Genomic DNA, 27,500 nt, shown 5'->3' with positions numbered 1-27,500 from the left:
CGTGAGTCGGCGGCTAATCTAACAAATTAAAGTCGTAGATTTGAGAATCAGATGGAGACAACATACAGCTTTCTTGTGACTTCAGTATGTGTTACACATGTCATTAAATTTATTCGTCATCATTACCAATTCAATTCAATTCTCTACCAAGAAGAACTTAACATATAAAATCATACTTCATATCAAAATTATAATGATAAGACATATGCGCTGTTGGTTTGTTTGTTTGTTTGGTTGTTCTTTTTAATTTTTTATTTTTTAAAAACTTTTATTTTGAGAAACAGAGTTGAATTTTATCCGTAAAGACCACTTACTTAACTTCATAAATTCTATATTATTTTATTAAGAGCTATGCGTCTAACACTAACAAAATGCCACTATTTTCCATGCCAAATTCTGCGTTAGATTATTTTCATTGTGGTATCTTGAAATATATCCCCCCTCCCCCTCATTTATAAAAATCCATTCAATATGGAACTAATAATGTCTTGTGATTGTTGTTAAAATTGAATTTGTTAAGCAGTCTTGGCCCTGGGGTTAAGTTGCCTTTAAGGGTGTATCGTTCTCATTCAGTTCCCCCTTCCATAAGCACGCACCATATTAAGATAATGGATTACAAATGATTCGAAGTCCAAAAAAAAAAAATGATTAGACATTTTTTTTTTTGCCACCCAATAACATGATCCTACATTATAATTGACTATCCACTGAAATCATTTAATATAAGAGTTTCTAAGTAAATGTCATCTTTTAAATTAGTATGTGAAACAGGAGAGTTGTGGATAACTGATTTATCTTTGACTTTCATATTTAAATAGACAGATATTTAAATAAATGATCCCAGTAACTTTAAATAAAATGAAGACTAGAACTCCTACTCGAAGAATAAGTATAAAGCTGTTACAGTAAGGGGCATCGAACGTTGAATGTTTTAATAACTGAGTGCTGAAAATTAACAGCATTTTCAATTCTTCCTCGTCGTTATTTAGATTGTATTATTTTATTCGTATTCAATTGCATGAAGGAGAAGGGGCGGGGAATTCAAATTAAAAATTCTGAGTTTCATATATATTCTTTTGTGACAGAGTAATGGTAGATGAAAAGTGGTAAGGGTTGGATTTCTTAAATTAAAGTTATTATGTGCTTCATTGCAATAAATCGTGCAGTTCTTCCATATATTGCACAGCATTCTATTTTCTGTACTGAATGATATCATTTTATCATGTTTAAAAGCCAGTCTATGCACGAGAGAGAAAGATAGAGAGAGAGAGAGAGAGAGAGAGAGAGAGAGAGAGAGAGAGAGAGAGAGAGAGAGAGAGAGAGAGAGAGAGACAGAGAGAGAGAGAGACAGAGAGAGAGACAGAGAGAAAGAGAGAGAGAGAGAGACACAGAGAGAGAGAGAGAGAGAGAGAGAGAGAGAGAGAGAGAGAGGGAGAGGGAATGGTAAAATATAACATTTAACTGAGTATTTGAGCAACTTTAAAATGTAACCATGAAATAGATGTGACATCCTAAACTCACAAATGTTTAAAAAAGGATGTCAATTTTATTGTTCATACTGTTGACTTAATAGTTTTAAAACAATCGTGATCAATTAAAGATCAAAAATAATTTTTGACACACAATTCGTCACTTTTTGACTTTTTCTTTCAGTTTTCATATAGAACTTTTCTCTTAGAGCTATATAGTTCATGGAGTCAGAGTTATCAAGGCTTCTGTAACTTTAAACGGACAGGCACTATTGCTGGTACTTCTAAATAAATAAATAATTAAATTAAATTTCTTTTTATTAATCTGCAAGGGAAAAATGTGTCTTTACAGCTCTTCAAAGGGAAGACTGGAATAACCCAGGCATCAGCCGCAGTGCAGCACTACAAAGTAAACTAGGGTGGGTTGCTCAAGACCATACGGATATGGGAATTTGAACTATGTACCTTTCATGTATTTAGCAAAGAAAGAACATACCACTTACTGCCCTCATTTTGGATTGGAAGCTGTTCAATTGAAAAATATATTTGACCAGATCCAATATTTCATCTAACAAATTTGGATCCTTAATCATAGCTGGAAGGACACTGGATTCAGTATTAACCGAAACTGCAGGACAGTACCAATTGCTTGCTACCTCTAGATAGGACACAGCTCAAACTAGATCCAACATATCTTACTAACAGATTTGGTTACTCAATCATATCTGGGTATACACTGGGGTCAAAAAAAAATTATAAAGGCAGGACAGTAACAATCACTTGCTACCCTTGGATAGGATGCTGTTCAATTGCAAAGTGTGTTTGACCAGATCCAATATATTGAACGCATTTGGTTACTTAATCATAGCTGGACGGACATTGGAGGCAGAAATAAACTGTAATGGCAGGACAGTAACAATTGCTTGCTACCTTTGGATAGGTCACTGTTCAAACCATTCGAACGTTTAACAGATCTGGTCAATTAATCATAGCTGGGTGAGACACTGGGGTCAGAAATAAACAGTAACTGCAGAAGAGTAACAAATGCTTGATACATTTGGATAGGACACTGATCAAACGCAACGTATATTCCTCCAGATTCAACATATTTATAACCAATTTGGCAACTTAATCACAACTGGGTGGACACAGGGGTCAGAAATAAACTTTAACTGCAAGGACTGTAACAATTCCTTGCTGCTTTTGGATAGGAAGCGGTTCAAACACAAAGTATATTCCACCAGATTAAACAGATATGACCGATCTGTTCACATAAACACAACTGGATGGACACAGGGGTCAGAAATAAACTGTAACTGCAAGGACAGTAACAATTCCTTGCTGATTTTGAATAGGAAGCGGTTCAAACACAAAGTCTATTTCACCAGATTAAACAGATATGACCGATTTGATCACTTAAATACAGCTGGGTGGACACACATGTCAGAAATAAACAGTAACTGTAGAACAGTAACAAATGTGTTCTATCTTTGGATAGGACACTGGTCAAATGCAAAATATATTCACAGATATAACTGAACTGGTCACTTAATCACTGCTGGGTAGACTCTAGGGTAAGAAAATAACTTTGATTGAACCCAGGAACAAAAACCAGTCCTTTGTTTGTAAGGGCAGTACTCTACCACTCTTATCATTTCAAATAACTGAGTCTCTTGTTAGCATTTTAAGCGTCACATGACCATAACTCCATTAGTATACAGATTATCATTATTATTTTCACTGTTATTATTATCATCATCATCATTCATAACCACCATCATCATCACTATTACTATTAGTTTTTTAACATTTGATATGAAGAGGCAAGGGATACAATCCATGGAAATACAAAAGAAAACAAAAATCGCAAGGAATAAATATGAATTATGTCCCGGGATATAACATTCAAAACTAAAGGTTTACATCAAAGATGACGTTCAGAAGGAGTCAAATAATGATAAGAAGTGGAGCAGAAGGAGGAAGGAAAAGGGATGAGAGGAGAAGAAGAAGAATAAGAAGATGAAAAAGAAGAAGAGGAGGAGGAGGAGTAGAAACAGATCACAATATGAACACCACCTGCACCTGCGGGGGGGGGGGGGGGGGGGGGGGGGGGGTGAAGATAAGAGGGAAGAAAACTAGGGGCAACAATGCAAGTGTTGAAATTGGGAAGCATGAAGAATACCTGAAGGGTATGAATAATACAGTCAGTGCCAGACAAAAAAGTCAAAGAAAGGGCTATTCTAAATTTTAATTTTCTTTATTTTTTTTTAAGGGAAAGGGGGGGGGGGGGGGGGGGCACAATATTATTATCTTGTATTAAAAAGAGTCAAAATTAATTTCTTACCTTGACCACTCCAGCTAGAGCCTCAGCCCCTCTGTGCGACAAGCTACAGCCACTAAGGTTGACAGAGTTAATGTTTTTGCTGTTCTTCAAGCCTTTGCAAAGTACTGGAGAAAACAGAGAGAGAGAGAGATGTAAAATTGAGTCAAGCCTCTCTTTTCATGTCAGAAAAAAATGAAAAACTAGGACATGAAATTAAAATAAAATTTAGATTATGTGTTTCGCATAGTATCATGAAGGAATTCACCAATACAATCTTTCACATCATTTATATCATATTTCTAATTTTATCAAATTCAAGCTTCTGATTCAACGCTGCTTCATTGCAACCAGGTGAGGCTAAATTGATAAAATGCTTGTAGACGAAGCATGTGTCATAGAGCATATAATGAAAAAAAGATAAATATGATATTAAAACTTAAAACATATATTTGTTGTAAAAAAAATGCTTTAAGTCATAGTTTTATAGCTGAAAAAATATGATGATAAACAAGTGATTTAATATATAATTCAAAACAAAACAAGAAAAAAATTGGAGGCCTTTGAGTAATTTGAAACAAAAACACAAAAGAAGGGTAGAAATATCACATTCCCCAATTCCCCCCTCAAATACATACAATGAGAGACAAAAGGATATAATACGAGCCAGGACAGCACGGCAAAAGTTTGAAAGATGAAAATGTCTCATGCCATGTATCTAAATTTGCATTGAAATGAGCTAGGTAATTCTAAAAGCCTTACCAAACTATAACAGTGACATAAATTATTCCAATAGCGTGACATGGGTCAGATAAAATAAAATTCTCACTTTCTAAATGCGTACACGATAGGAATTTAAGAAATGATCTTAATTTCCTAGAAAAAAAAATATATTAACATTCGAACTTAATTTTGCAGTCTTGCAGGCATGAAATTCTTCTGAATAATAAAAAGTTCAGTGTATATTAATTTTTTTTTTCTGTGGCTTTAGATATATAGTTATTGAACTATACATCATCATCCTCACCATCATTGCATTTTTCACCCCGGGTCAGGGTATAGGCCACAGACAAACAGTTTCCATCCTTCTCTATCATGAGCTAACTTTTTAAACTTGTTCCATGTCTTATCACTTCTCTGTACATCAGCCTTCATAAATTCTGTCATTGCAGAAACTCTTCGGTTGGCGAAGCTAAAAAGAAGGATTTTATTTGTCTGTCTGTGTTTCTGTAACAATGAGTATTTCGGAAGGTGTGTTAACTCTTCGACAACCCCCAACCTGGAGGACCAGTGACTCAAAAAGGGAGAGTCACACACCATTAGTCGCCTTTTACGACCTGCTGGTTTGGTATTGGGCTATTCTTGCACCCTCTCAGTTGAGAGACCCGGACACCACACAATACATAAGAAATTCAAATTTCACTCTAATTAAAACCTATCAAAATGAGTTTCCAATGATATCACTGATATAGTTAAGTTTGAGCAACAATATTCCAACCAAAAACAAAAGGTATAGAAGGATTAAAGATTGGAGGGAAAGATAAGCAAATGAAGGAATAGAATGAAAAAAAGAGCTAATAGCAAAATGGATTAACTCCTTTGTGCTAGTCAAGTATTTTCAGATAGGCCAGTGTTTGGCAAGACATCATTTAATGAAAATAGATCACAGAAAGTGTGATTTGATTTAGTCAATAGAGATATTGTGCTTGATTACATGCAGTGCAACCTCTGGATAACGACAACCCCTGGATAGCGACATTGACCATTGGTCCCGATTTTTTTTTTGTTATATGTTGTTAGTAATAAAAAAGTCCAAATGGTGACATACATTTTAGTAAAACCCCTGTTTAGCGACAACGTTACAACAATAACTTTGAGTGTGAAACAAGTGCTCTTCCTACTGAACTATTAAGATTCCCAATATTTATTTTAATATATGAATGCCAATATTTTTTCTTTGAAAGACTTACTTTCAAGACCTTGGTCACCAATCCTACACGATTCCAGCGACAGGTGTCTAAGAGTTTGGCTTCTCAAAATACCCTGTAACAAAAGAATCAATATAATATTACAAGAGGTGGAAAAAATGGGAAGGTATGGGAGTTGGGAGGGAAAAGAGAGCAGGGTTTTTGGAAAGGTATTTGGAAAGGTCATTAATTGCTGATTAACATTTTTTGTTAGAGTTAGATGGTGATCAGTTTGCATCTAAATATAAAGATGTTCCTTATCTTAACTCAAGCAAAATAAAGAAACTCAATTCGGATTTTATAAAAAATACAAAACATTTATGCTCTTTCTCATTAAAAAAATATTTTTTGGTAAATATTTTCAGCAACCTGATGAATATTTTTCATCAGATGATAAGAACAAGATTGGGTCAACAGAAGGACAGCAGCCCATGAGCTAGTGTGGAGTGAACTGTTCAAAGTCAAAAAGCAAGGCAACCTGATCCCTACCATTTACAAAAGGGATCCCATTCCACTGTGAAAAAAATTTTTTTTAAATTATTTAATGAGCATTTATATAGCGCAATATCCCCTAAACATGCTCAAGGCGCTTTACAAATGGTTCCTGATCAACAGCAACACATAATGTGTAGAACGAGACATGACTCCTGTTAGGCGATATTCCATTTTTTCCCCGCCAAAGACAATGCTGTTAACGGCCAGGTACTCATTTTACACCTGAGTATGGTGAGAGAATGTGAGTAAAGAGCCTTTTCCAAAGACTCAACTATGCGCCGAGCGAGGCTCGAACCCAGGAACTTCCAATCCTAAAGCAAGTGTCATACCGCTAGACCACACAGCCGCACACTGTGCCACACTGCTCTCCAGTTTCTTAAACTACGTCTTTAATGTATACAGTGCACTCTGAATACGTCGACCTTGCTTAGGTCGATTTTTTTTTCTTGGTCCCTCCCCCTTCTTCCTATATAACATTAGTAAAAAAAAAAAAAAACTCCAAATAAGTCGATGTCGCTTAAGTCGATGTTCTTATCACTCATAACCACACTAAAATCACAAATAAACAAGTATTCCATCAGTTAAAAAAGCTACCAGTAAGAATTTTCATTGGTTAAGAATATCCGCGAACAATTGGCGTACACCGATGTGATGTAGGTGCTTTGCCTGGTGTCCGTGCTCACTCAATGTACACAAGTACATCCAATATTTTGATTTATCCATCTCACACTCACATTTTACATCGTCGCAACTTCAAGTTCAAGATTTTTTTTCATTCCAATCCCAGGTCAACCTACGTAATGGCCCTCTAAATGAGTAGCAATTTTATCATGACTCCAAGTCAAGTCTACAACTACAATGGCAAACCTATCGCTGAAAAGAAAGATCCAGTTGATCGATGCGGTTGAAAAGTCTGAGGAAATTGGCATACCAGCCACTTCTGTCTCCACGATTTACAAGAAGCATGACCTTAACCTTGAGGCTCCTATGGTTTTAGCGGAATAATCCCACATAGTTGGTCTACATTCCCCATTCAAGGCAAAGATTCCGCTTTTCAGCTGACCAATCCAGGAAAAAATTTTTTTTTTAAATCTCTAGTAAAAAAAAAAAGTGATCTATGGTATCAGCATCTCCTATGGTCAATCAACACACATTGTGTGAGTCTGATTAGTCCCTTCAAATCGTGTTCAGTTGATGTCAAATAATAATATATTTTTCGGAGGGGTTTGACCGAAGTACTATTATTATTATTATGTTGACTCCAATATGTGAGGTCAATGACCTAGGTAATAGTAATATATTATATGTTGGCTCCAATCACTAATATTATTGAGTACAGTCCCTTTTTAATTTTAGCCCTGTTTATTTGTGCACAAGGGCACTGAGGAGCGGAGGAGCGTGTGTGTGTGTGTGTGTGCTGACACTTGCGTTTGTTTAATGTATGTGTTTGGGGGGGGGGGGGGGGGGGGGGGGGGGTCCTGACAAGGTTAAATCCATCCATTCAATGCTCTGCTCTGAGACTGCCAAGGCCTGCGTCCTCTATTATTATTTGACCCCCTTCTAGTCTTTAAACAATCTGCACATTTTTACACATTTTATATTGTATCATTTGAATATTTTTGGATTATCTATTACATTTTCTGTTGTAAAGCATGTCAATAGTCAATAACAGTAAGTTGATTCCTCTTTTTGATCTCAAATACCGCTTTTTATGTATTCTGATTTCTCTTTGGGGCTATTGCGGGTAGGAGCCTTTGATGACCATAAAAGGGACCTCTACTTCTCTGGTCAATTTGATGCGACCAAGCAACATCAGTGGGTCATACTTATTCTAGATGGGCTTGTTTTGTTCACACACCACATATTATTTGCTCATTTGGTTACACCCCTGTTAAGTTGATTTTCGGTTAAGTCGATTTTATTTTCAGTTCCCCTGGGCATCGTCTTATCCGAAGTCCACTGTAGCTGTCATTATGTAAGACAATTATAGCAAAAACTTTCTACTATGATAGTAGGTGCGATGCTACAGATATGATTGTTATAATAAGTGATTTAGCCCTAAACTCAATTTTGTCCAGGGTCTTTTGTGTTTGGCCAAGCATTCGGAATAATAACAGAACATATTATGTCAGTGAGAAAATCAACAAAAACTACTAAGAATAGAACTAAATATCTGCAATTATGGAAATTGAATCTTAAATTCAACTTCGCCCAAATTTATTATTTACACACCTTGACAAGGACCTGTAGATCCCTGTCTCTAAGAGCAAGACCCTGGAGTTCTATACAAGACAGCGTGGAGGACACAAACAAACACTCCTTCAAGGACTTGCATAGACGATGTGTTATTTCCTTTGATCTAATAGATGGAAGCTTGCGACGGAGAATAGCTGATCTTTTCTCTGTGAATCAAAAGGGTATGAGATTTTGTTAATAAATTTTTCAAAACTTTCATGTGTAAGATGAAGGGTATATTTTCTAAAGGTATTGATTGAAAGTTAATAAAAGAATGTGGAACAATACAGTGATCAACAATCCCAAAATTGAACACAATTACATAACGTAATTGTAAAATGCAACCAACCTTACAAGTGGTGCTATTGCTTATTGTAGTAGCAATGTTGGTTTTAATGATGATGTTGGAAGTGGTAGTGATGATGCTGCACTTGTGGTGGTGGTATCATTGAAGATTGTTGAGGCAATAGTGGTGGTGGTAGTGATGATTGTGAAAGTGATGGTACCAGGAGATGGTAATGGTGATGATGATGCTGGTAGTAGTGGTAATGATAATGAAGTGGAGACACTCATGGTAATAGCAGTGATGGTGATGATGACGTGATAGTGGTGGTAGTGAGAATGATGATATGGTGGCAGTAAAAGGGATAAATAAATATGAGCATTTATATGATGATGAGGTAGTGGAAGCCATGGTAATGATAATGATAACGGTGAAGTGGTTGTAGCTGTGATGAGAATGATGAGGATGACGATGATCAAAACAAAATTTTAAAGCACTGAGACAGAAACAATAAGGATGTGTGCAACATGTTGCCACTTTTATACCAATGTGATGAATGACCACACAACATCAAATGTAGATAGCTATATGCTTTGCAAATGCATCAAAATGTATTGCTGTTTCCCTTGCCTTTTGGATTATAAGATATACTTCAGATAAGATAAACTTTCTTTGCCTTGTCTTCAGCAGACTGAAAATTATGACAATGGGTAGATTTTCCTCTTATCCTGGAAAGAAAAATGGTCTTTTAAAAACTTACATACCATCAAGTGTTGAATCTATCAAAACATTTATCGCCAAGTTCAAATGTTTTTAAAGATTTATAATTTAGTTTTGCTCAGTTTTCCCAAGCAGCAGCAGTAGTAATAATAATAATAGTAGTAGTATTATAGCAGTAGCAGTAGTAGTAGTAGTGGTAGTAGTAGTAGTAGTAGTAGTAGTAGTAGTAGTAGTAGTAGTAGTAGCAGTTAGTAGTAATAGTAGTAGTAGTAGTAGAAAAAGTAGAAGAAAAAGGTGAAGTTATCACCATCATCATCATCATTACTTACCATCTTCTTCATTTGATACTTGGTAGTAGCTTCTAACTGCGATGAACTGCAAACTTTTATTTATCTTAATGGTGTTTATGATAGGACCCCAGTCGTTCAATCTGTCAGCACGGAAAAATGAAAAGAAAAAAATGATGATGCTAAATCAACATTTTTTTACTACCTTTATATGAAAAGCACATGAATTAAGTTTCCGCAGTCAGACGGTAAACAATATGCAAGGATATCAAATTATATCAAAATATTTCCATGGACAAATTAGTTTGTTATCTGAAAGTATGTTGCAAATACTGATATAATATAACGTCAATGGGAAAAAATAGTATATAAGATAAATGAAAAGATAATAAGTGGCATGGAATGTTTCAGGCTCAAGCCCTTTCTCAGCAAACAAAAACAATAACAAGATAAATTGTAAACAATAGGTAAAATCTGGAATGACATGAACAGAGAGGCAAACAGAACATTGTTTCCTTGATGGAGGGAGGGAGGACCAAAGAGTTAAAAAGAATGGACATCTCCTTTCACAGTATAAATAGGAATGACAGTTAAAACCACCATGTTTGTGACCTTAATTATGGTGAATTTTAGCATGTTTAAAATATTAATGGGGGTGCTGAAAGCTCAGTTGATAGAGCACTAGCTTCAAATGCAAATGGACCGAGATTGATCCAGGGTGATGTAGAGATTTTTTTCTTACATCCCTGTCCACTCAGCATTGATTAAGTCGCTGGGTCTGTAAGATTTGGCAGAAATTACTTTGTGATAGACTAGATCAAAGGGTAGGGAGCAAACGCTATTGTCTGTTTCATGCTAAAGAAACTGGGATAAAATTCGGCTCCATGGGCCTAATAGTTCTGAGGGACTACTTTTTTAAACTTTAAATCATTAATGGGGGCAGATTGGCACAGTCTTTGCCTCATACCCAGAAGGTATAGAGTTCAATTCCCAAGCTGCATTGTGTGACCTTGAACATTCATCCTAGTTCACTTTGTAGCACTGCAATACAATTGACACTGGTCTTATTCTAGTCTTCTCTTAGAATAGAACTGGAAGTAGTTTTTCCCTTGTGATAAAAAAAAAGAGTTTCTATTTTATTTAACAGCAGTGTCATACTTATGGTCGAAATGGAACATTCAAAGTTGCCATTGAGTTGTGCGGCAAATAGCTTTCCAAAATCAAAACTCTAATGAGTAAATGATTCGCCTTTTAAAACGAGTAAAATACAGCTTGAATTGTTATCAAGTTACACATCTCATCATAAGAAAAAAACAGGCCCCAAGTCACCACAATCTGAAAATGGGAAAAACAGCAATATTCTATAAATAACATGATAACTTCTTCTTCTTCGTTTGGCAGCCAAAGTCATCATGCTGGTGACAAGCGCTGTGCCATATTGTATGCTCTTACAGCAGCCAGAAACTGTTTCATGACTTGGTGCTGTCACTATTTCTTCTGGCAGATTGTTCCATTGCTTTGTGGTTCATGGGAGAAAGATCTGTTGCCTACACTATAATATGTTGTGTTTGATCTGTTGATTGTGTATGTCAAGGAGATGAAGGTAGGAGGGCTATGTCTGTGTTTTGACAGCTGTGGATTGGTGTTTGTATAATTTTAATTTGCACATGATGGTATTTGTAAAGGGCAAAGAGCCTAGATTGTTTTCGGCTACAGGCTATTGTAGGCAGTTCAAGTGAGCTCATGGTGCTAATGGTGTCATTTCTATTGGTTATCCAACGGATAGCACGTCTCTGTACATTCTTGAGAGTGTTAATGCGATCGACTATGTACCAGATGCATTGCTCAAGTACAAGCCCCTTCACAATAGAGTGTGACTGGTTATTTTTTCTAATCACATTTCACAATTCTTCTACATTGCTTTATTAGCTCATAACTTTCCAAATTAAAAACTTCCAACCATTTGTTTGAGGAAAATGGGAGAAAAAGGTCTGGATATTGAGAGTGGGCAATCTGTAAACCTGTTATCATTCTAGAACTTTAAGATCCAGTGACCACATTCCATTAACTGTTCCCAAGTAGGCTCAAAAAAAATTCTGGATAGGTCTTCTCCTCTTGTTGCACCTTTTGTATGAATATGAACTCTCTCTAATTTCTGCTCTATGCAGAAGCTAATTTGAAGACAAATTAATAGTAAGACTTATTTTATTAGAAAATATTTGATGGATTAAAACCAGCTTTGCTTTATTATGGATTTTACTTATTTCGAGTTGTTGATTGGAAATATTATATTCATGTATGAGTTATATTGGCAATTGCCTAAACTAAAAATAAACCTTTGAATTCAATTGTTAAATAATAGTTGTTTTATCTTTGAATGACTGTCCTATGTTTTTTGTATGACATGTAACTATAGCATTGATTGTTATATAGAGTTGTCAGTATATGGAATAGGTGGGGTATACATGATTTACATTATTATTATTTTTACAATTCATTGTATTGTTAGACAACAAAAATTGCTTATGCCTATTTAAATTCCAAACCTGATTCTGTCACCATTAAGGTCGATTACTCCTTGATCAAGATGGGCTTTGACAGCAGCCAAAGGAACAGAATCCTGAAGAGCGCAGAGATTATCATAGTGGTCTTCAAATTGGAATGCACCGCGCTGACGCGCTTGCACACTTTCAATCATTGTGGATGACAACTTGACCATTTATAGCCTCAAAATTAGATAAAACTGGGGGGAAAAAAAATTGGGTATTAGTCATTAACACCAATCAAAAACACTTCCTTGCTCTATTACTAATATAATATTCAGCTCTGAATTTGCAGAGAACAATATTTGTGAAATCTTTGGGGGATACCTCAACTCAGGAATGGGTAAAAAAAATAGTGAACAAGAGATCATATCAACACACACATTCACACACAAGAAAACGAAACAGTTTATTATGTTAGGTTGAAAACCTTTCTATTTTGAATTAATTACAGGATCAGATGAAAGGATAAATCATAATCTTATGCTGGAATAATGATTTTGTAAATGGTAAACAAAAATTAGACTTCAATTTAGACTAAGAATAAGAGTAAGATGATGCAATCAGGAAATGATTAATAATAAACTACAGAAATATAATACAACAAGCATAGGTGCCCATTCAATGAACGGGCTGATAGGTTGATCAACAAAGAATTTAAAATTCAAGTGTTGATGAAGAAAAAACTGAACTCATTGTCTATTATCTAAGTTATAGATAATTACGTTTTTAATTTTTAAACGTCATAAGAAAGAATAAGATAACTCCACGGCGCTTTTTAGCTGTGCACAGAATTTTTTTTTTTAATTCAAAATGCGTCTCAAAACATTTTTAGTATAGTACTAGATGAGCCCGTCCACAGTCTGAAATCTAATTCCGGTTTTGCATTTTTAAGTCGAATTTTTGTTCACCATCACCATCTTTGTGTTGGAGTTGGACGGCCACTATCACTAACTCTAGATACACTCCACTTCCACCCCCCTTGTCCTTGTTATTGTTGTTACTACTGACACACAATCCCAGCTACATAGCTGTCTCGTGCGAAGAAAGAAGTTGTGGTGAAAAGCTTACATAAAATTAAAACAGCATTGACAATTGCATGTAAATCTATTATTATTATTATTATTATTATTAAAACTATCTAGTGTTAACTACCAAACTCAACTTCAACAAACAGGTCAAAACTTGAGCCCGAGTCTGAGTGCCTGCAAAAAGACAGACGTCGCTTTAAATATATCTATCATTGACAGCCTCATGAAGAAATCCATTAAAATAACATATACTTAGAAACAAAATAACAAGCAAACCTTGTGTCTCGTAATTAGATTAAAAGCCAAAGACAAATAGATTGCCAGTGATTGTAAATAAAAACATTAAAAGTTATAATCTGGCGCCATCTTGGGGACGCTAATTTCGTTGGTATCCAAAGCAGGGTTGCCAGATTATTTTTCAACAAAATGCCAGGGGAAGACTCAAAAAATGCCAAAACACTCAAAAAAATGCCAAAGTCTGTTGACTCCCACCCCCACTAAGAAAACTACTCACTTTTGATAGACAATTTACTATCATATCCTGGTGGCTTGCGTGTTTTCTTTTCTTTTTTTTTTTTGAATTATACTAAATTTCCTGTTGGGGTAATGAAATAATTAAGAAAAGGTGTCATTTGAAGTATAATATACAAGAAAAGAAAATGCCAAATGAAAATGCCAAATGCCAAATGATTTTTCTAATGCCAAACGGTTTTCAAAAATGCCAGATTTTTGGAATCTGGCATTTAAAATGCCAAACTGGCAACCCTGATCCAAAGGAGCTCTTTTTGATTTAAAAAACTCATTGGTTGACCATATTCATAGTAGATAATTTGGTTCGTTCTTAAATAAATATATTTTAAACGAAACTCATGGATGTCATGGATGACAATTTTGAAAAAAAATAAAATACTGATTAAGTTTACAGAATTAGAGTATAATGGACGCTAACTATTCTCGTAATCTCTCTACCCTCATGTAAAGCACTATATTTCGGAGGTGATCTACCCAAATTCTTTTCCAATCTCCTGGATCGTCATCAGCGGCGCCAGTACTCACTTGTTGAACTGCAAGGATAAGAATTAGTCCAAAAGGCAAGATAATATTTTACACGGTCCTTCACAGACTATTGTCATAGTCATGTTGGGTGACTGTCCATTTGTAATCTACAGTGTCTTTTATTTCTGCCGTGTGTCCAAAATATATTTTTAACGTCCGGCTTAAGGTCAGTAAGTATTCTTCCTTGAGTGTATTTTTAATTCAGAAAAGTGAGTGGAGCAGGCACTTATGTTGGTAACAACAAGATATGAAGTGAGTAGAAAAGTGCCAGAAGACAATAGAGAATAAAAATTTTCCGCGGCGGTGGTGGGGTTTGAACCTGCGACCTTATTGGTACGACAACTCCGCCTGGCAGGTGAGAGCGTGGCTCTACCGTGTGAGCTATCCACGAACACAAAAATATTCGTTTCAAACCCAAGTCATTTCTAGATCCCTCTCTCACCCACTTCTGGGACCGCCGATTCGTTCGCCCACCACCATCGCGAAGTATTTTGACCAGCAGTTAAGCTTAATAGCCAATATTCTCAACACAAACATATAACATAGAAACGATTGAGACATTGAGTATGCTCCGGTGTATGGGGTGAATTTTTAATTCAGAAAAGTGAGTGGAGCAGGCACTTATGTTGGTAACAACAAGATATGAAGTGAGTAGAAAAGTGCCAGAAGACAATAGAGAATAAAAATTTTCCGCGGCGGTGGTGGGGTTTGAACCTGCGACCTTATTGGTACGACAACTCCGCCTGGCAGGTGAGAGCGTGGCTCTACCGTGTGAGCTATCCACGAACACAAAAATATTCGTTTCAAACCCAAGTCATTTCTAGATCCCTCTCTCACCCACTTCTGGGACCGCCGATTCGTTCGCCCACCACCATCGCGAAGTATTTTGACCAGCAGTTAAGCTTAATAGCCAATATTCTCAACACAAACATATAACATAGAAACGATTGAGACATTGAGTATGCTCCGGTGTATGGGGTGAATTTTTAATTCAGAAAAGTGAGTGGAGCAGGCACTTATGTTGGTAACAACAAGATATGAAGTGAGTAGAAAAGTGCCAGAAGACAATAGAGAATAAAAATTTTCCGCGGCGGTGGTGGGGTTTGAACCTGCGACCTTATTGGTACGACAACTCCGCCTGGCAGGTGAGAGCGTGGCTCTACCGTGTGAGCTATCCACGAACACAAAAATATTCGTTTCAAACCCAAGTCATTTCTAGATCCCTCTCTCACCCACTTCTACAGTTGGTATGAAGTGAATGCATAATGTTAGCTTATTTTGTTGAATTTGTTGTTGTATTGACTAGAACGTTTAAGACGTCTATATCTGACATGGAAGAGATTGAGTTATTTCCCTTGCTTAAAGCCGACTTTCGTGAGGAATGTTGATGACAGCCGTGTCGTGAACTGAAAGACGGCTAAGCATGACGGTTAGCGATACTAAATTTAGGATATTATTCATTGATTGAAAATGGACTTTTCCATTGTCATACAAAATAACCAAAAAAAAAAAAAATTTTTTTTAAATAAAAAAAAATCGCTTTCAGCTTTAAAGAAAAGAACAACTGAAAAGAAAAGACAAAAGACGATGCTTGAACAAATAAACATGTCATTTGAGGAGTTCTCCTTCATCATGGTGAATCCGGAAAAGAACGGGACAGGATAATTATTGGTAATATTCATAGAGTAAAAGATAAAAAGCAACGTGTACATATATGCAGGTCTGCCATCTGAACGCTTTATTGGGCATTGTTTAACATTAGTGTAATGGACAATATTTTGTGTCATTTTTTGAGATTTCAGTTACAACAATGAGCCCATAATGAAGTGGGTTATAATACCTGCAAATAAATACACGTCGATAAAATGGCTATTATGAGGGAAGCTGGCAATGACGTCATATATAGATATATTATGTATACATGTCGTGTGGTTTAGTAACGAAAGTCAGAATTTCACTCAACACCAATACGGTCTAATATTATATTTTTTTTGAAATCTGAAAATAAAAATTTGGGACAATTTGAATATCAAAATTGGGTTTAACTAGTGAGATTGACAAGCTTCACGATCGGGTCTAAACAAATGGGGCTACCAAATAGAACACTAATCAAGCTTCGACAAGTCGACAAGACCTTTTTGTCGATCTGCTGTCGACAACGGATCCGATTTGTGGACAGATTTGGTGTATTAATAATGAATTCAGTATAAATGAAGAAAAAACACAAAGCCCGATATAAATCTATATCTAGGATATTTGATGTTTGATAAGATCATATAGCAAGTAACAATATTGAGCAAATATCATTATAGCAGGAATACCATAATTTTCTACCACAGTATTGCCATATTGCAGGCTAGCCACGGAAGTTCCACCACCTCTCCCCAATTGCCAAAAACATGGGCCAATGTCAGTTGTGTGGCGGTAAAGGGGGTGCGTGTTCTCACTCCTGCCAGCTTTTACTGAGCTGGCCGTGGAGTGCCGTCGGGCCCGACAAATTTGGCGACAACGAATTTGTTATTTGTAGACAAGTAGAAGTTTGCTTGTCGAACCAACTTTATTACCATCTCACTCTTTGTTATAAAAATGTTACAGGGGATAGCGCGAACGCAGTCCCCCTTACGCAAAAATTACGCACTCGAGTCACCCACATTTGGGGTGATCGCAGGGGTCAGCCCAACCGGAGTGCAATGGAAAGGCCTCGTCCTGGGAGGACCCCCTTCGTGATCAGGGTGCCTCCCGTGCCAGGTAAGTATGATTGCCCAATTTAACAGCATTGTTATAACGATATTTCGAGAACTATAAACGTGGCGTTTGATTGATTTGCATAAATTGTCGTATATTATCAATTATTATCCAAATTACCCAGGATACGAAAATCTTTGTTGTGTTGTCTGACCAAGCTCTACAGTTGGTATGAAGTGAATGCATAATGTTAGCTTATTTTGTTGAATTTGTTGTTGTATTGACTAGAACGTTTAAGACGTCTATATCTGACATGGAAGAGATTGAGTTATTTCCCTTGCTTAAAGCCGACTTTCGTGAGGAATGTTGATGACAGCCGTGTCGTGAACTGAAAGACGGCTAAGCATGACGGTTAGCGATACTAAATTTAGGATATTATTCATTGATTGAAAATGGACTTTTCCATTGTCATACAAAATAACCAAAAAAAAAACAAACTTTTTTTTTTTAATTAAAAAAAATCGCTTTCAGCTTTAAAGAAAAGAACAACTGAAAAGAAAAGACAAAAGACGATGCTTGAACAAATAAACATGTCATTTGAGGATTTCCCCTTCATTTGATAGGCATAAATTAATGAGATGATGAATCCGGAAAAGAACGGGATAAGGTAATTAATGATAATATTCATAGAGTAAAAGTTAAAAGGCGACGTGACTGACATCCGAACGCTTTATCGGGCCTAGTTTAACATTATTGTAATGGACAATTTTTTGTGTCATTATTTTAGATTTAAGTTACAACAATGAGCCCATAATGAAATGGGTCGATAAAATGGGTATCATGAAGGAAGCTGGCAATGACGTCATATATTGATATAGATTTAGTTACGAAACTCATTATTTCACTCAGCACCATACGGTCTACCTGTTATATTTTGAATGCTGAAAATAAAAATTTGGAAATATTGAGGCGAGATTGACAAGATTCACGATCGAGTCTGAACTTCATGAACTAGGTACCTAGCCTATTAGAACACTAATCAAGCTTTAGACCATCTCACCCTTTTTATACTGTTTCAGGGGATAGCGCGTACGCAGTCCCCCTTACGCAGAAATTACGCACTCGAGTCACCCACATTTGGGGTGATCGCAGGGGTCAGCCCAACCGGAGTGCAATGGAAAGGCCTCGCCCTGGGAGGACCCCCTTCGTGATCAGGGTGCCTCCCGTGCCAGGTAAGTATGGTTGTCCAATTTAACATCATTCTTATAATGATATATCGAGAACTATAAACGTGGCATTTGATTGATCTGCATAAATAGTCGTATATTATCAATTTTTATCCAAATTACCCTGGATATTAAAATCTTTGCTGTGTTGTCTGACCAAGCTCTATTTTTGACATGGGGTGAATGCCTAATATTCTCTTGTTTTGTTGAGTCTGTTGTTGTATTGACTAGTGTGTTTATGACGTCTATATCTCACTTGTAAAAGATTGAGTTATTTCCCTTGCCTAAAGCCGACTTTCGTGAAGAATATTGATGTCAACCGTCCTGTCGTGAACTGAAAGACGGCTTAGCATGACGGTTAGCGATATTAAATTTAGAATATTATTCATTGATTGAAAATTGACTTTTCCATTGTCATACAACCCCCCCCCCCCCCCCCCCCCCCCCCCCCCCCCCCCCAAAATCGCTTTCAGCTTGAAAGATAAGAACAACTATAAAGAAAAGATAAAAGACGATGCTTGAACAAATAAACATGTCATTTGAGGAGTTCCCCTTCACCATGGTGTATTCGGAAATGAACGGGACAGGGTAATTATTGGTAATATTCATAGAGTAAAAGATAAAAAACGACGTGTGCATATATGCCGGACTGACATCTGAACGCTTTATTGGGCATTGTTTAACATTAGTGTAATGGACAATATTTTGTGCCATTTTTTGAGATTTCAGTTACAACAATGAAACCATAATGAAATGGGTTATAAAACCTGCAAATAAATGCTCGTCGATAAAATGGGTATTATGAAGGAAGCTGGCAATGACGTCATATATATTATGTCTACATGTCGTGTGGTTTAGTAACGAAAGTCAGAATTTCACTCAACACCAATACGGTCTACCTATTATACGTTTTTCTTTTTTGAAAGCTGAAAATAAAAATTTGAATATCAAAATTCGATTTAACTGGCAAGATTGACAAGCTTCACGATCGGGTCTAAACTTAATGGGGCTACCTATTAGAACACTACCTAATCAAGCTTTACCATCGAGTGATGGCATTGTCGACAAGTCAACAAGACCTATTTGTCGATCCGCTGTCGACAACGGATACGATATGTCGATAAATTTGCTGTATTAATAATTCAGTATATATGAAAAAAAAAAACCCCGATATAAATCTATATCTAGGATATTTGATGTTTGGTAGGATCAGATAGCAAGTAACAATAAGGAGCAGATATCATTATAGCAAGAATACCACAATTTTCCGCTAGTGTGTTGCCAGATTGCAGGTTTGCCACGGAAATTCCACCACCTTTCCCCAACGCCAACCAACTGGGCCAAGGTCAGTTGGGCGGTAAAGGGCAAGGGGGTGCGTGTTCTCACTCCTGCCAGCTTTCACTGAGCTGGCCGAGGAGCGCCGTCGGGGCCGACAAATTTGGGCGACAAGACGACAACGAATTTTTTATTTGTCGACAAGGAGAAATTTATCCTTACCATCTCACTCTTGTTTTTAAATTGTTACAGGGGATAGCGCGAACGCAGTCCCCCTTACGCAAAAATAACGCACTCGAGTCACCCACATTTGGGGTGATCGCAGGGGTCAGCCCAACCGGAGTGCAATGGAAAGGCCTCGTCCTGGGAGGACCCCCTTCGTGATCAGGGTGCCTCCCGTGCCAGGTAAGTATGATTGTCCAATTCAGCAGCATTCTTATAACGATATGTCGAGAACTATGGACGTGGCGTTTGATTGATTTGCATAACTTGTCGTATACTATCAATTATTATCCAAATTACCCTGGATATTAAAATCTTTGTTGTGTTGTCTGACCAAGCTCCATTTTTGACATGGGGTGAATGCATATTGTTAGCTTATTTTGTTGATTTTGTTGTTATATTGCCGAGAGCGTTTAAGGTGTCTATATATCTGACATGGAAAAGATTGAGTTATTTCCCTTGCCTAAAACCGACTTTCATGAGGAATGAAGCGATTCTAAATTACCTAAGGATATTATTCATTGATTGAAAATGGACTTTTCCATTGTCATACAAAATAACAAACCAACAAAAAATCGCTTTCAGCTTGAAAGAAAAGAACAACTGAACAGAAAAAACAAAAGACGATACTTGAAGAAATAAACATATCATTTGAGGAGTTCCCATTCATGTGATAGGCATAAATTCCTGTGATGATGATTCCATAAAAGACCGGGACAGGGTTATTATTGATAATATTCATATAATCAGTAACTGTATTTTTTTTAAACTGCAAAAGAACAATCTAACAAAGTTATTCTTTTTGAGGAATGTGCATGTCACTGAAATTGACACTTACTTCCCTTTGTACAAGGAGAAAATGACAAAAGTGGACCTACCTACTTGAACATTTAAAACTTCGTAACTTACGACATGAAAATTGTAGTCGGTATAGTTAGCTTTACAAATAAACAGTTTTCCCTCACAAGGATTAAACAACACGTCAAAATCTTGTAGTCTGGCATCAACTTTCATTTTCAATAAGTTTTAAGACTTACAGATGCTCATGAAGTTCTTAAACTGGAGCCAAAATTTCGAAAATATACGAACTTTTCGTAATAGTAGAGAGGTCCACAAAACCCGATATTTCCATTGAGTCGAGAACACTTTTATATCATCAGATATCTATCTAGTTTTTAATTAATGTATTGGGGGGGGGGGGGGGGGGGGGGATTGTTATTGGTTCCAGGAAGATTTTGAGCCCGAAACGTTACGTGATTGATGTTTCGTTCTAGTTTGAAACTGTTATATTCATTTTTGTTTATTACTTTTTACTAGTTCCCAGTTCCCAGCAGCTTAGTATCATCAAAATGTTGGTATTACTCAAAAATTGGTGTACACCGTCTGCGGGGGGGGGGGGGGGGGGGGGGGGGGGGGGCATGTACAATGTATGTAAAAAGTGCAGCCTGGTTCAACAGCTTGCCGTTAAACCCTTTAACAGCAAAGCTGATTTTTTTTTTGTTTTCAGATAATAGTCTCCTTTTATCTTTATTATGTTAATGGATAATAAAGCTTTTCCGCCAAGAGATCAGTCAGAGTATCACGACTCGGACTTCAATTATCAATAATCGTTTTGCCGTTACTTGTCTTTTGATGAAAACTGAAAGATCTGGTATTGGGTCAATTAAGATCGAATTTCGCCTTTAAAGGGTTACTGCTACTGGGTCTCCCAGTCTTCATTTTTTTCTTAACTCAGTATTGCTGATTGCTATTTACTTTTTTTATGATTTGCAAGTGAGGTAGGGGTGTCGCAGAATGCTGGACTGTGCAATAAACCCTTTGCCAGTGACACTTATTTTTTTTGTTTGTTTTTAAACAATAGTTTCCATTTATTTTATTTTTAATGCAGAATAAACCGTTTCCATCATAAGAGCAGTAAGAATATCGCGACTTGGGCTTCAATTAAACAATGATTACAATGTCGTTATTTGTTTTGATGAAAGCGGTAAAATCTTCTTTCAAGTCCAAGTAAGATTGAAATTCGCCTTTCAAGGGTGAAGTTATTGATTTTTATGGGGGTATTTTTAAACGCAGCTTCGCTGTTTCTTTTTTTTTTCCTGTCTGACAAATGCTCGCTATACTTACCCGCATGGCTTGCATTCGAAAAACAATACATCTCGGTTACAAAACAATACATCTAGGTCACGCAATAAGACATCTCTGTTTCGTTTGTGCCAAGATAGCAAACCAGACCGAGCGGCTTGAAGTTCGAAAGACATTTCTATAAAAGACTCGGGATTTACAACATTATAAAACAATTCCCGATATAGCTCTAGTTTACTTATCTTTCCTTTTGACACTAAATTACTGATTTCGCGGCCCTTCCGCAAGCTGTATAATCTTGGGCAAGACAGCCGATAACGCATTGTTATTGTGTCGACTAAGATTGAAACTTATCACTCGCGTAAAAATTTTACTCGCAAGGATGAAAAAGTTAACAATTATAAAAAGGAAAGGATTTTTTCAATTGGATTTCAACCAAAGTACTTGGGGTGTTAAAACTCGATCATTCGTTCGTATAATGTTCAACGTGAGTTATACACGTTTCACTAAAGCGACAAGAATCTATCTAGCTGAAAAAAATTAGAATTGTATAAATAAATTAACGCATTAAAGTCATATATCTACGTAAAATTTCTGAATTTTATTTTCCTTCTGAGCAATTATAGACCAGAGAATTTAGAATGTATTAAATATTTTAACTGCTTTCTGTCTTTATTTCCAAAATAGCTATCCCGTAATTGTCTCACCAATCATTTGTATTTACTATCTGGAAAAAAAAAGAAAAGAAAATCATGATGGAGAGTGAAAGATAAAAGAGGATATGTGAAATATAAATATGAACAATCTGGTAATATGGTCGAGTGTTCGAATGCTAAATTGTTTCTCATTTCAGAAATATGACATTTGAGTAAAAGCACTGTGCATTTATTAATGAGAATCGTACTGGGAGAATAGAGACCATTTCTTAATCTTAAAAAATGTTTTTACTATAATTTAGCTTTCTCCACCCATAATTTTTGCCTTGTTGTTCCGACATTACAAGGCTAAGACGGGGTCCAGTTAGCTCAGATATTAGAGCATTCGCTTCACACGCAAGGGGACCAAGATCAATCCCGGATGCAGTCGAGAACTCCCCCTTGTCAACCCAGCAGTGAATGGGTAGCTGGATCTATTAGAAAGTAGTTTGCGATAGACCAGCATCCTATCCTAAGGATAGTTTGCAATTTCTATTGTCCATTTCAGTCATTTCGGATAAGTAAGTCCATTTCATGCTAAATAAACCCGATCCATGGGCCTTATGATTTCGAAGACTATTTTTCGATCTTTTTATTGGACTAAATTGAGAGCAGGGTTGCAAATTTACAAGTGATACAATGACAGAAAAGTGATAAATTAAAATGCTCGATTATTGTAATCACATTAATATGCCACTTCAATGATCCAACCGGAGGTATTCTCGTACTCATGTCAAATGATGCTGATTGTGGTCAGACTGCTATTAAAGTGTGGCTTTGTGTATTGTGCTATGAGGTTTGCCTTCGGACCTAAATGTCTATTGTGCCAGCCCCGCTCTGGCGCGGCGAAAATTTGAGTCTTAGAATAAGGCCCCTTAATCACATTTTTTTCCAGCATATTCATGTATAAATGAGTACCTGAGTGACAAGGGTTGCAATAGCTGCTTACGGGGGTTATATCCTGTGCTATATTTACCGTATTGTGTCTAATAGAGAAAAAAAGAGGGGGGGGGGGGGGTGCACTTTGGCCAAATAAACTTCTCGGGGTGGGGGTGGGGGGGGGGGGGGGGGTGCACAAACATTCTAGACGAGGGGGTGTCTACTTGATACATTAGAGTAAGTGTTGAAGTTGGCAGGAAACCCTCTATACAGTGCGTTGAGTAAAAGTATTGGACATAAAATCTCGAGTTCCGTTTTCGATTCCAACTATGTGTAGTTCGAATAAGGCACAGTCCTGTCTGATGTGAATATATAACTGATTTTGAGCACCAAAAGATTATGTAAGGGTGCTGCTGCTACAGATTTAGCGCTTGGCAGGTTACTTGAATTTTGAAAAAAAAGAAAATTACTAGAATGCGGTTTTTATGGAAACATCGAAAGTATGTTGGGCCTATTCAGCTTGATGAAACCGTATGAATATTCAATATAAATTATGCATATTCATACGACATAAAAGGGTGGATATCTTACCAAAAATGCTTTTCACCAGATGGTAGTACATGCGTATTTCACACCACCAACACCGTGGCATCGAAACCCACCAGTACATCTATACATTTTTCTGTCTGTCATCTCTCCGTTCCGGCAGGTGTACTTCATCATACATCCAACTGGCATGTATGTTTCACCTTCCTATAAAATATCAACAGAAGGATAAAGAATGACAGGTTAACATTTATTCTGGGGTTAGGAATCCCGATAGAGTGTTTGATCTGTGGTTGAGTACTTGCCTCACAAGCAAAGGGACCGGTATCGAGTCTGCGTGCATTCGAGTCATTTTATATTTTTTAAAAACAACAATTAAAAAAAAAAAACTATAGAGTTCAATATCCACTAAACGTCCTCAAAGCGCTTTACAGTGGACCCCTTGCCAACAGCAACATTTAACATGTTGGACGTGAAAGCTTTATACGAAATTCTACACTCGTTGGTATAGATAGTATTCTTGAACTCTTACGTTTGGAATGTCGAACAACTTTCCAATTCCCCAATCGATCTTGTGTTTTTTTGAATTTCTTTTTCTTTTTGCTTTAACCAGTTAGCTGTCGTACTCTGGAATAAAACGCATTAAAACATTTGGCCAGAAAAATCGACCTCTGAATATCGATTGATTTTAGAACGAGTTTTCTGACCAAGGTTTTGAATTCTTGTTTTTCTAGAGTACGGCATTAAAGACAACCAATCCAAACTTAAAAGCATAGACGTCTACATGTTGCAAGTCAAACGACTGGAAAACTGTGCGAGTATTTAGAAATTTTAAGTATTACTAGTAATAAACCGTTATTGTCCATAAAATGGAAATTCCTTAGTGGTTTGCATTGCTCGAACAAATGTGATAAACATTAATAGAAATGTGTGGATCTTATAATAATATTATGATCTCATAACAAATGTACAGCAGTTAACTGGTTATTTTTGTTATCGAATTTAACAATTTAATCGTAAAAATTATCATTATAGTCAAGGTATCACTACGAGACGATTTATTGTTTTTGGAAGTAAAACCGGATGCGTGTGAGTGATGATTATCCCCCCCCCCCCCCCACCCAACTCCCACGTTTTGTTTGTTTGTTTTTGTTTTTTTTTTAAAAGGATGATAAGGATGCCACACCGCGATTTTCTATTAGGAAATTATAATATCATTCCACGCTCTCAAGCCATGCTGGGTATAAATCTATTCGTAATATATCGTCCAAATCAAGGTGCACATACTAGCAGGCCTGATAATCGAAAGCAATTATGGGCTCGTCTTAACATTATTGTAATGGAAAAATATGCTGCGTTGTTTGGAGAGTTATTCCATTACAGCAATGAGGCCATAACAGTTTGGGCTATCAGACCTTCAAATAAATACACTTCGGTCCAAACCTATGCAAACAATTGTCATATGACGCATCCTTTGCTCTTTGCCCCTATTTTTAAAAAAGCGGGTCAAGGAAAAAGGGATAACTTAATGACGTAGAAATTACTAATGACCTAAAACTTAGCAAGCACTTAAACTTCCGACAAAATCATTAACGCTTATATTTACAGGATCGTTTCATTCGAATAACCTACTTCCTGCTACTTTAATACTACCAATACATTATCAACAAGTGTACAAATAATAATTTAACAGATGGAACATAACTGGCATATTATTGTGAAATTATACTTAAGACATTACGGTATAATTAAAAAAAAATTAATTCAATTATCTCCCGTTAATCGTGTTAGTTTTTTTCTTCTCCTCTAAGTATTTAAGTAAGCTAATATATACCATATAAAAGTTATATTTTATTGAAATGTTATTTCAAAATGATTTGTCTCAGAATAATAAAATAAATCATGTGTTTTTTTTCTAACTTAAGTTTGATTTCATTGAAATCCCTTAGAATTAAATATATTTTATTACCAAGCATTAAACTTTAATTAATTAAAATTATAAACTTGATTTTATAACTTTCTTTCCGTATATTAAAAATGGTAATACTTTCATATCCAGCTATATCCTGCAGACCCAATATTAAATATAAATATGTGTGTTTGTGTGACTCTCCATAAACGGCCTTGTGTAAACAATTGGGTAATCCGATGGCTTTCTGGTGGAGCTTTCGACTCACAAGCAAAAGGACAGACATTGGTTTAACCCCCCCCCCCTGACCCATGTCTACCCAGCAGTGAAAGGATAGATGGGTGTTTAGGTTTGGCGGAAAGTGCAATGCGATGGATTCGAGTCTCATCACAGGCAAGGAGCGAAGATATAATATTGCAATCCTGTACAGATACCGAAACCGGAATAAAATGCGCCATGATGGGCATTCGTGGCTAGGTTTATATCTATTTTAAAAAACATGGATTTATAGAGAAAAAAAAGGGTCACCTGAAAATGCTGCCCATCCACAACACAACCAGTTGCTGTGGACGCAAAATAAATACAAATATAAATTCACATTTATGCAGAGCATAGCCACGGATCGTCATGACCAATGCGCTTCACAACATTTCCATTTCATACAGTTCAAGTCTGATAGGCGTAGTTTTCACAAGTATAATTACAATATTCATCATCTGCGTTAATAACGGAAAGAGCAATATGTTTATGTGTGCGAGTGTGTGTCGACTACAGGGAAAAGCAGACTACTATCTGCTATAAAATTATTAAAATTAGTAATAAATATTTTAAAGATAGCGTTATCTGCATTTACATTAAAAAATAAGGTTTGTTTACCAACACAATAGTTTGTAAGAAAGAGTATAAATGTCTATTAAAGACAAAAGGTATTAGCATTAATGGAGGCTTGTGGCACAAACACGTAAACTTCTTTTAATTACACAATAGGGGAGCTGCAAGGTCTGGGCCGGACGTCCCGCTTGCTGAAAGGAAATTGATGTGCATTTCGAACCCAACACCTCTCATTTCCAGATGCATTGATTGCCTCGTAATCCTGTCTGACAGAGATTATTGCATATGGCCTCTCATGCATTATTGTGTCCATAACAGCACCTTCCCGTGGTGTTCCCCGTTTCTACTGAGCTTGTTATGGGCGCGACCGAGTCCTCGGCGGTATAACCTGGCTAGGGAGTAGGTGAGACCCCTTCCGCTTAAGGTACAGGAGACAGAATCCACCGCTGAGTGGTACACGCTCTGCTCCTCATCCACCCACCTCACACTCATTCTGTAGTGTGGTGTCCTCTGTATGTCCTTACTTTTCTTAATCTACCCCTATACTTGTTTCCTAGTGCTGTAACTTTAACACTTCTATACTCCCTCTTTGGTCGGCCTGTGGCCCATGTCTTCTGCATGACTATCTGTGATTGATTGTAATCATGTATCCTTCTTAAAAAATTGAGATTTTTAGGGGAAAGGGCTGGTATCCCTTTGTTTAAGGCCCACAGAATCTCTCATCGACACAAATGACCCATGACG

General features: G+C 36.6%; 2 protein-coding genes and 3 non-coding genes across 5 annotated transcripts in view; all 5 read right to left on the bottom strand.

Moving 5' to 3' along the window:
• Window positions 1-13,749, bottom strand: part of LOC144966013 (centrosomal protein of 78 kDa-like) — a 142,682-nt gene extending 128,933 nt beyond the window's left edge. Inside the window, exons 1-6 of the mRNA XM_078901991.1 lie at window positions 13,627-13,749; window positions 12,323-12,519; window positions 9,819-9,919; window positions 8,484-8,653; window positions 5,760-5,832; window positions 3,814-3,917 (exon numbers count right to left, since the gene is read on the bottom strand). Of these exons, the coding sequence (XP_078758117.1) occupies window positions 3,814-3,917; window positions 5,760-5,832; window positions 8,484-8,653; window positions 9,819-9,919; window positions 12,323-12,495 (621 nt within the window). The 5' untranslated portion in view covers window positions 12,496-12,519; window positions 13,627-13,749. The remainder of the gene's footprint in view (window positions 1-3,813; window positions 3,918-5,759; window positions 5,833-8,483; window positions 8,654-9,818; window positions 9,920-12,322; window positions 12,520-13,626) is intronic.
• A 3,249-nt stretch (window positions 13,750-16,998) lies between these two features.
• Window positions 16,999-17,162, bottom strand: LOC144966795 (U1 spliceosomal RNA). Its single transcript, XR_013644276.1, has one exon. It is a non-coding gene; the product is annotated as a U1 spliceosomal RNA (small nuclear RNA).
• Window positions 17,163-18,167: 1,005 nt separating this feature from the next.
• Window positions 18,168-18,331, bottom strand: LOC144966793 (U1 spliceosomal RNA). The gene has a single exon (XR_013644274.1). It is a non-coding gene; the product is annotated as a U1 spliceosomal RNA (small nuclear RNA).
• Window positions 18,332-19,841: 1,510 nt separating this feature from the next.
• On the bottom strand, window positions 19,842-20,005 carry LOC144966796 (U1 spliceosomal RNA). Its single transcript, XR_013644277.1, has one exon. It is a non-coding gene; the product is annotated as a U1 spliceosomal RNA (small nuclear RNA).
• A 2,471-nt stretch (window positions 20,006-22,476) lies between these two features.
• Window positions 22,477-27,500, bottom strand: part of LOC144966011 (uncharacterized) — an 11,053-nt gene continuing 6,029 nt past the window's right edge. Inside the window, exons 4-6 of the mRNA XM_078901986.1 lie at window positions 26,454-26,488; window positions 24,062-24,223; window positions 22,477-22,623 (exon numbers count right to left, since the gene is read on the bottom strand). Coding sequence (XP_078758112.1) covers window positions 24,074-24,223; window positions 26,454-26,488 — 185 coding nt within the window. The 3' untranslated portion in view covers window positions 22,477-22,623; window positions 24,062-24,073. The remainder of the gene's footprint in view (window positions 22,624-24,061; window positions 24,224-26,453; window positions 26,489-27,500) is intronic.

This window comes from Berghia stephanieae, chromosome 2, assembly GCF_034508935.2.
Source record: "Berghia stephanieae isolate SIO BIC M18660-M18661 chromosome 2, UCSD_Bste_1.3, whole genome shotgun sequence".
NCBI classification, from domain to species: Eukaryota; Metazoa; Mollusca; class Gastropoda; order Nudibranchia; family Aeolidiidae; genus Berghia; species Berghia stephanieae.
This window is presented reverse-complemented; position numbering and strand designations above follow the sequence as displayed.